General features: G+C 43.1%; 1 protein-coding gene across 1 annotated transcript; it reads left to right on the top strand.

Annotated features, from left to right (window-relative positions):
* Positions 1-1043: 1043 nt before the first annotated feature.
* On the top strand, positions 1044-9829 carry SLX9 (SLX9 ribosome biogenesis factor). The gene is made up of 6 exons (XM_078871864.1): positions 1044-1251; positions 2206-2326; positions 4995-5057; positions 6323-6479; positions 7673-7732; positions 8719-9829. Exons 1-6 carry the CDS (start codon positions 1162-1164, stop codon positions 8849-8851), a joined length of 624 nt encoding a protein of 207 aa, XP_078727990.1. The 5' UTR covers positions 1044-1161; the 3' UTR covers positions 8852-9829.
* Positions 9830-10156: the final 327 nt, after the last annotated feature.

Below are 10156 nucleotides of genomic sequence, written 5' to 3'. Positions count from 1 at the left end.
TCTCACGACGTTTCGGCCACAACGCAAGCAGCCGTCTTCAGGCAAGCAGCCGTCTTCAGGCGAAGAAATTCTTCGCCTGAAGACGGCTGCTTGCGTTGTGGCCGATACGTCGTGAGAATTATTTTATTTTATTATGTTTTATTTTTATTATTTTATTACTTCCCTTGTACGTGACTTTACCGAAAGAACCAAGAAGATAATAATCATAAAGTCACGTAGAAGGGAAGTAATAAAATAATAAAAATAAAACATAATAAAACAATTCTCACGACGTTTCGGCCACAACGCAAGCAGCCGTCCTCAGGCGAAGAATGAGAACATTATCAAGCTAGGAGCTTATATAGGTGTAGCGAGGAGGAGCGCCTTAACAAAAGAATGTGCATATGAAGAGGAATTTAGCATACCAATGGGCAATGCATAGGAGGTGGGCGGAGGGGTTTCAAAGTCGCATTATGCCCATGCATTATGCAGGATCAACAGCACCACGGGGGGGCTGTTGATCCTGCATAATGCGACTTTGAAACCCCTCCGCCCACCTCCTATGCATTGCCCATTGGTATGCTAAATTCCTCTTCATATGCACATTCTTTTGTTAAGGCGCTCCTCCTCGCTACACCTATATAAGCTCCTAGCTTGATAATGTTCTCATTCTTCGCCTGAGGACGGCTGCTTGCGTTGTGGCCGAAACGTCGTGAGAATTGTTTTATTATGTTTTATTTTTATTATTTTATTACTTCCCTTCTACGTGACTTTACCGAAAGAACCAAGAAGATGAATCCCTGCAGTCACGAAAGCTTTAAATCGAAAAATAATAATCATACTTAGGTTTTTTTCGGTAAAGTCACGTAGGTGAATAATAGAAATAAAATAATAGAAATAAAATAATAAATCATAATAATCCCCTGTGGGGTGGTGTAACAAGGAGGTTCCTACCAGTAAAAAGATTCCGATTGATTAGACTGGAGGAGATTAATTTACAAACAAAAAAACCTCTGACATGGCACCGGAACCACTCCCCGCCCCTTACTATGCGCGTTCCGGGGCCCCATGCGCGCCACGTGTTTCGCGAGGCCGGGCGTGCTTCGTGAGTTTAGGAGCTCGTCAAGGATCCCCCGGCGGTGAACGGCGAGTGGCGGCGGCTGTCGACACTCGTCTGCGGCGATGGGCAAAGTGAAAAGGGCGCGGCAGAAGTTCCACCGGGCGGCCGGAAAGGATGGCGGTGGTGGCGGCGGCGGTGACGAAGACTCATCGGTACAGCAGCCACGACACGCACCGCCATCGCGCAAGTAACCATGATGTTGCTGTTACTACCACCACCAACAATCTCCCCCTTATAGCGTGGGCCTATGTAACAGCCCTTGAGATAATCCACTGCTGGAGGGGGTGGCCCTTCCAGAATCGGAGTCTTTGATTATGCTGGGGGAATCCGCAGATGCCCTGTAAAGGTGGGTTCAGAACGTTACAGCAACAATCAATGCAACAACACGATGGGGGAAAGGTAAAAAAAAATCTAAATAAACATTTATTTTCGTCTTGCCAGGTAAAGCCCACTGAGCTATATTTTCTTAATTATCAGAAGCGACTTGGCCACAAATCATAGCTCAACGAAGTGGCTTATCGCGTGGAAATGTATGTCAACAAAATACATCTTCCCACATCATGGTCATGTGGTAGTTATTTGGCCAGACGTAACGAACGCTGCTCCCAGTGCGGGTTCTCGAATCAGAATCTGTACTTACCCTGGAGAATCCGATGACCTATGACGCTATATTTTCTCCACGTCCTGAAGGAGGGGGAGGGCGGTGTCGACGAGAAAGTACATTTGTTGATAAATGCGCTCTGAAATCTATCTGTAGAGTACTCTCTTGTCAATGGTTTAAACATCGGAGCGCGAGACTCGCGAGGTGATCGCGAGTGGCCTAAATTCAACCCATCATCCGTCCAGGGGCGATAAAGTGAATGCATTAACATGCTCCGTTTACGTGACAAACCTTACTAATTGGCTGTGTCGGGTGGTGGCGGGTTTAACGACAACATTTATATTTACGCAATCTAATCGCCCCCCCCAAAAACATCTTATGGACAAGACAATACTTGAACAGTGTGCGTGTGTGTCTTTAATACATCCGATTAGCACGGATGGCGACGTACGGTGCGAAAGAAGTTCAATAATAATACAATGCTACTGTGTTCCCGTGTGTTCAGCTGACGCCTGTGTCGGTGCTGGCCCAGATTAGCTCGCTCTTCTCGGTGACTGACACAGATGATGGCAGCAAGCAGCAAGATACCAAAGATGACAGCAAGAGCGTTGTCTCCAGCAGAACGGGTCCGTGACCGCAGTTGCCTTATTGTTCTGTTAGCGATGTTCTCAACGATGTTTGCAAGACCTAAGTTAAGCAAAATGGCATCTTCTCATTTTCCAACTCTTATTTGATCTTTTACCGACTTGAATTACGGTAAAGTCTTAATATATGGGTTGATATCTTACCGTATCACATTTATGAGTTGCAGCCCTCTGCCATTTTACATTACTGGACCTCTGTTAAAAAGAGCTTAATAGCTCATGGGATTCCTCCAGTATAAATAACATTCTGACATTTAGTGGTGGTCTAGTGACCAAATAAATGGGTTTATGGTCACGTGGCTGGCATGCCCTGTTCCACATTTGGTCATTGTGTGACAATTCGTGGGACTTTTTGCTCGGGGTTGATTTTCAGTGGCGTGGGAGTAAACCCTTATTCAGTCCAGTATACAGTATACATTATAGAAAGTCAAATACAAGATTGTTAACACGCAAATGAGTTTGGGTCAGTGCTCCACCTTGGTGGTTCTGATCTAGTGATCACAATTGCACATTGCTCTGGTCGGGTCCTGTTCATTTATCAAACAATTGCACACCCCATAAAGTGTTGCTTGTTTTGTTGATCCTCGAGGGATGATGACCTGATTTGACCCCGTGACAAGGAACTACCATAGTAAACTTTAAATTGTGAGCTTTACAAGGCCATAATGCCCCGTGGCCACGTGGTGCTAGCTGTGTAGAGATTATATGGTTAATATCAGGCATCATCAGTGCACTGCTGGATGAAGGCCTCCCCACACCGTTGGTCATGGGTGTTGTTTGACCACACGGTATTTCACGTCACGAGTGAGTTGCGGTTTGGTAGCGAGGGCGGGGTGCCCAGTGCCAGTACAGATATCACTCTCCACTGATGTTAACAGTGGCTGGAAATTGAATTTGGGCCTGCGAACTAGTGCACCTCTGCTGTACCCAAATAATATATAAAGCATATACCCACAATGGTATGCAGTGTAAACAATAATTTTGCATCGGATTTTGACACGTAATGCCTACTTAAACAGCAACGGTTGTGTGTTTAAGCCATAGCAAACCATAATTGGGTGACAATTACGTGTCTGTAGGAGTGCTCCTACTTCTAAAGGCACGATGACCTCTGACTCGAAGTGTATTTTCATTAGCGGGTTGTCATTGCTCGGCATACGTCCAGAGAAACGTGCAATTGGAGTGTCAGGGTCGTCTTCGGTGCTGACTGTGGAACAGCTTTCACTTAGCACTTGCAACTGGGGAGAGGAGTGCAAAGTCATTTTGAAATTGGTGTGAAGGCCACCTTGACACCATTGGACAATGCAGTTTTTTGTGATTGCTAGCTCGACCCACTGGAGGATTTCCTGTACAGTACATAGGTGTGCTGATAAGTATGTACATTCATAATACAGTTTACTAGATCTCAAAAGTGCAAACATTTGAGCGTTACACCACAATTTTAAAATAATTAGTGAATCAAATTGCATCTCCTGCAACTATTTTATATTGTACCAGCTCGAAAATGAAACAAATATGATCTGATGTTCAGGACATGACCTCGTGTTTTTTGGGTCACATTTTGGTCCATGCAGGATTGATGCAATCTTCCAATCCAATTCCTTTTTGTTGCATAAATCAGATGTAATCTGTTTCAGAACCAAACAGAGAGTAGATCCATCACATTTATATTTGCACACCTCTGCAGAGTTGTCATGATACATGGTCCACATTTAACTTGCAATATATTAGTCGCACACCATGCACGATACAAATTATCATTGTAGTCCAGATAAAGATAAGACATATAGCTAAACCTGGAGTAAGCTTTCCCATGCTGATGTGTGCCATTGCATGCATATTCATGACAATGTTCTTGCATTGTTGATAGCATGTTATGGTTAGTGTTTTTTTATCGCTTAATTGTCATTTTATAGACCTTGATGTTACATTGCTTGGGAAAGCAATGCACCACGTGTAATGTTTCAATGTTGGTATCCTACCTGCCAGTCGTGTGGAGAAATAAGGCAAACTCATTCAGTTAACCTAAAACATAGCTGTGATCAGTTTAGTATTGTATTTGTGAAATTGCATGGAGAGAGTGGCACTTTCCCGAGATGTTGGCTTCAAGTTAATCTTCACAACTTTGATGATTTGTTATTTTATGTTTATTAGCGTTTTTAATACGTGGTTGAGCGTATTTGTCACCTTGAAAAGTGCTGTAAAATTGTGACAATATACTTGCGACACTCATGTACGGGAAGACTGTGTGAACTCTTTATATTGAGTTCAACAGCAGAAATTAGGATGAAGTGAAATGTTGCACAACTTAATCGAATCAATGAATTTTAATAACCTATTCATAAAATCAGATTTAAATGACATGTCACTGTGGAGATTTCTTATTACTGTATTACTACGGGATTTATATTTCAAACATTAAAAAAATCTAATAAAAGTGTGACTTTGGAGGGTTTTTTGTTAAGTGCTTATAATATATGTCTCATAACATATGTAATTCCGTGTAAGACATTTCAAATTAATCTGGATATACTATATAAAACGCGCACATGTGTTTTGGGGGGTTTGTGTAATTGTGCATATGATGATTGTATTAAATTACGTAAGCAGTTGACCTTTGTGCTTCGTTATATGATGTCATCTGTTTCAGGTGAAAAGCTTCAGATTTCCAAGAAGGACAAGAGGAAAATGAGACATGATAGATTTTTAGAAAGTAAGATCATGTTGCATTTTTGGTCATTGCTCCTTCAGTCAACGGTGATGGAAAGGAAGGCTTCGTTAAAATTGTGTAACAGTATCACAGGGAGGCGAATATTCTCTTGATAAGGGAGTTCACGAAGATTTATTTTGCGATGGTCAGATAGCCTTCATTGAGATGCTCTGTCTCTGGTTGCCCCCTTGCACCTCCGATTATAGCACGATTGGCCACATACGCTGTGAAAGAAGGTCAACATACGCACAACAAAAACACCCACCACTCGCCACTAAGCGGCGGTGACATCACCAAGGCGCCTGTGCCAGGCCAGGTGCACCTTGAGGCCACGTGAAGTGTCGAAGGCTCGCTGACAGGAGGTCACGGGACAGACCCAGGTGCCATGCATTGGCTGACTGGCAGATGCATCAGCTGTGGCCCACTACTTTGCCAACTTGCTGGATTTTATCCACCTGGCGCTCCGCTCGTTGTTGTGAGCGTCACTCTGCTGTCCGTTGTTGTTGGAGCGGGGCTGCCTCCAACTGTCCAGCAGCGTCCTTCACATGCCTCCTCCACAGAGGCCAATCTTGACACCGCATGCATACATACATACATACTTGCACACACAGCCATCGTCACTCAACTGCGGCCTACAGTATTTCGAATCAATCTACCAAAATTGTTTCAAGTTTTTGATGGGTGTATGGGCTTCCAAAAAAACACGGCTTATGCCAAAATAGACATGCAGTGAGATGCCTCTCTTAGCTGTGAATTATAGTTATTTTCAAGACCCAGTCATCCGTTAATCAAGTTGTTTGAAATGTCCACAGTTGTAACTGGTCAATTGCACTGTTGGACCTGCTTCCTGTGATCCACTGGTTTTGAAAATTGCTTTTATCCGTAAATAGATATTTTAAATGTATTACATGTGTGTACCTGCTTTTTAAAGCAGCTTAATTTAACCCCATCTTTATATCTCTCTTGTCTGTAATAAGGCTTTGCGGTGCAAGTATTGCAGGTCATTGTATAACTAATATGGTAAATGCGTTACTTAAAATTACTTTGGATCACTCCGTTATCATGTAATTGTTATGAATGATAATGGTCATAATTTCAGTCCACATTTTAGAACGTATATTCATGTCCCAGGTAGCAATAGCTAATTGTCTTACATTTATGCAATTTATGTAGCTGAAGGTTTTTTTTGGTGTCAACCCATTCACATGCTCTCCCATCTCTCCCATCCCCTCCCATCCCTCCCATCCCCTCCCATCGTTTGCATTCAGAAATTGAGGCGATAAAAATTGCCCGGCAGAAGCAGCTTGAGAGGATTAAGCGCAGCAAAACGGCCGTGGTGGGAGACATGCACACACTGGCAAATGCCTTGCCAGAACTTGACCAGCTGAGTGCCACCATTGCACAAAATACAAGCAAATGCACAAGGTATGGTGGTGGGGAATTGGTGATTTGTTAGTATATACTTCACTTTATTTTGCACTTCAGCCATGTTTTGCACATAACCGATCTATGGAAGAGTTGCCTGATATTACAAAAGGAAAAATGGATAAATATAGATGGATGGTGTGGATAAAAAAAATATATAATACTACTATAGTTGTAAACAAATTTTTTCAAAGAAAGCTTTTCGTTCATATTGTTTGTGAATCATTGTAACAAATGAACAGCTATTTCAAGTAATGTAAATAGTATGGTTTGACGAAAAAAAACCAGTGTCATAGTTGTTGCTGCTGCACTGCCCTATGAACCCAGCGACCTATTCCTGTCCACAGCTAACATCTGTGGCACGTGATATCCGAACTGATTCTTCCAATCTCTGCCCCCTCTTCACCAACCCTGATTGTCCAATGTGGGGAAGTATGGTCAAACAGCCCGCACAGCCAACACGGTATAGGGAGGCCTTTATCCTGCTGTGGGCTGACAAAGGGGCTGTAAATGATATATTTTGTTCGTGTGTTTGTGAGATTTGCCACAATGTACAATGGTTATTCTTTCAGTTGTAACTAATAACTGCATAATTTGTACAAATATCATTGGTAGTCTTCGAATAGACATGGTTTGTCAATTGTGTGCAGTTTTATTAAAAAGCGATTAAAAAGGTTTTATTAAAAAGTTAATATTTTCAGGATATAATTTAAAATATTTATTTCCACGACTTACAAAAATACAAATTTTAGCATTCCGGTTCAGTGGAACCTGCATTGTCGAACTTGGTGGGGGGGGGGGGCGATGGGTGGGGGGAGATTTGGCACCAGCTCTCAGCCTGCCCAGCTCCTCTGTGGTTCCCTGCGCCCATGAGTCGTCCTCTCTCTGTGCGGGGGAGCGGACCCTGCATGGCACGATACAAGTTGAACTTTTTTTTGTTCATTATTGGGCGCCACAGTGGCTAGATGTTAACTATCTCGCCTGGTATACAGGAGGTTGTGGGTTCAATCCCGACCCTGACACCTGTTTATTTAGAGTTTGCATGTTCGTCCCGTGGTCGTGTGGCTTTTTCTTCAGATTCCTCCGGTTTCCCCTCCACATTTAGAAACCTGCGTTTAGAGTATTTGGCTGATATAAATTTCCGAAGATTCTGATTGTGATAGTAACTCTTAATTTTTTCCCGCCATTGCTAGTGACACACTCCAAAGAAGTAATCCAAGCAAGATAACAAAAAGCAAGCGAAAGAAGATGTTGTAAGTATGCTAACACCACACTGCCTAAGTTAAAGCCTAAACATATAAATAATCCACAGCAGTGGAAATCATTACTCAGTGTAATTCTGCAACGGCACTCAAATTTATTAAAATAAGCTCCCAAACAATACTATCTCCTTTATCTACCATTTGATATGGAAGAAATATGGCCAAGAGGACTCCATAAAATATTGTAGTTTTGAGGGAAAGTCTTAAATACTAGCCTTTTGCCCGTCCAAGGACGGGTGTATTTCAGTCATTCTAAAACTTGCAAGCGAAAAGCAGACCGCGACGTGATATATTAATTGCATTAATGCGTGTGAAATTTGTAAGGGCACGGTGACACAGACTTATTTAATTTAAAGATTATAATCCCTTGTTCATCAGGACATCCTTTTTTACTTATGTCTCAATAGCGTTACGTGACGTGAGGGTTCTGCCGGTAGTGAGGGTTGTAAGTTGACGCTGAGGAGGGGGGAGGAGGCCCTTCAGCCCCCCATATGGAGTGACGTCACCGCTAATTATTATGAATGGGGGTGTTCATTTGGAAGACGTTACCTCTTCATTATTATTAATGGGGGGGGGGGGGGGTGCTACATGTGGAGTCACGTCACCCGCTCATGATTATTAATGAGGGGGGGTCCATGTGGAGGACATCACCTGTTCATGATTATTAATGAGGGGGGCTGGCCGACGTGGAGTGACGTCACGTGCGGGACACACAGACATTCTTGGCTCATTATAGTAGTTAATACTGTAACTGATTCATGCCACTACAAGCACTATTATTATAAGACTGTTACTTCATGGGTAGATGCCATGTTATAGGGGTGGCTATCTTGGGTCAAGTCCGGTTCAAGCGTGCTCGTTAGACTTCCTGTGATTATACAACGGTCACAGTTTTCTTTTTGGCCACCAGCAGTTGTGTATCATTGTTTCGAGTCTTGCCGTTTACCTTTCCCTTCTACTTTTTGTGATTCCACCAGGGAAGATGAACTGTCACGCCATGCCCAGGTGCTGAGTCACCCAGCTTTTAAGGCTGATCCTTTAGCAGCAATTAGTGAACACCTGCGGAACAAGATGAAGCAAGAAGATCTGGAGCACATGCAGCAGTCCTGATGCGTGTGTGAACGCCCGTTACATTTTAACGCAGCTTGACGATTTGCAAACCTCTGCTTCCAAAATAAATCGTACTTGCTGTGGAGTTAATGTAAACGTAGCCGTGGAGGATGGCCCAGTCCATTATTTGTTTGGCAATGGCTCTCCAAATAATGCAGCTGTAGAACTTAATGTCTATTTCAGAAGGTGATTGTATCTTTGGACATCTGTTGTTGTGTACAGCTGAAGTGACAATTGTTATTAAATACTGATACGCAGATGTCAAACGCTCTCTGTTTGTCAAGCTGGAATGTTAACCACCTCATTTTTGCATACAACGTTGCTTCCATTGTGGTGCAACAGCCCATGCTGAAACACTTCTCTTTGGCAACATAGTTGCACATTACCGAGCCATTATCGTAAATTACAACCCGCCTTATGTCACTACATTCCAGGCCATGAGGCCCGATGCTTTCTCGACTCCCTTACCCTGCCATCTTGCCTGGTTGCATGGCCCAAGGTTGCTCACAAATCAATCGGGGGATTCAAGCAAAGAAGGATAACATTTTGGCCTATGAATAATAAAGGCACTCTAGAGCTGCAACGCAGTGGAAATAAGAGTTACAGATAGGCGAAAAGGAAGGACGAGTGTCTGGACCATAACAGAAGGTCGGTGTAGTTGGATTGTATAGCCAGGAGGAGGTATTTCCCTTTTTATTTCGATTTTACTTCAAATTAAAATTAGTCAAAGTGTTTCATGTTGTCATCTGATGAGACTAAACTTGGAGTAATACTAGATTACGTTTTATGCCTTCGGTTATCTGGCAACATCAATGTGTTGGAATCAACGTTGCTCATTGCATTGTATGCTACATTTGTTTTATTTTATGAAATGTATTGTACAATTTGCGCCACTACATAGGAAACGTGTTACTCATTATATAATGTACACGATTGTTAAGGTAACGTACCCAACCCACGCGTTAAAATTAAATGTGCTTGCATGCTGATGAGGCTCAATCTTTTCGTGATGGTGCATTAGCTGTAATTGGCGAGGCAAGTGCAATTTCCAAGTAGATCAATGGCCCGCCTAGTTTTTCTTTTTTAACTGAAGAGGTCTGCTGCATCTTCCGTTGGGTGGTGGCGGCGGCGCACGCCTGTAATCCAAAACCGGAGGCAAGGGTTGGTGGATCACCTGTTTTATCAGACCCTCCCCCCTCGTGGGTTTCGAGGTGCCATACCCTGGCTCGCCAGGAGAAGGCGGTACAGCAAATGCCTTTCTGATCTCGTCAAGGAGCATCCACCATCACGTGAACTCCGTTCATC

This window comes from Lampetra fluviatilis, chromosome 2, assembly GCF_964198595.1.
Source record: "Lampetra fluviatilis chromosome 2, kcLamFluv1.1, whole genome shotgun sequence".
NCBI classification, from domain to species: domain Eukaryota; kingdom Metazoa; phylum Chordata; class Hyperoartia; order Petromyzontiformes; family Petromyzontidae; genus Lampetra; species Lampetra fluviatilis.
Note: the sequence above shows the minus strand (reverse complement) of the source record. Positions and strands in the feature narration are given on the sequence as shown.

Bases quoted from the DNA above. Each gene is read 5' to 3' on its own strand.
- SLX9 (XM_078871864.1), top strand. From the start codon at position 1,162: ATGGGCAAAGTGAAAAGGGCGCGGCAGAAGTTCCACCGGGCGGCCGGA. The intron at 2,327-4,994 runs GTCCGTGACCGC...CATCTGTTTCAG, and splicing joins CGTTGTCTCCAGCAGAACGG to GTGAAAAGCTTCAGATTTCC. The intron at 5,058-6,322 runs GTAAGATCATGT...GTTTGCATTCAG, and splicing joins ACATGATAGATTTTTAGAAA to AAATTGAGGCGATAAAAATT.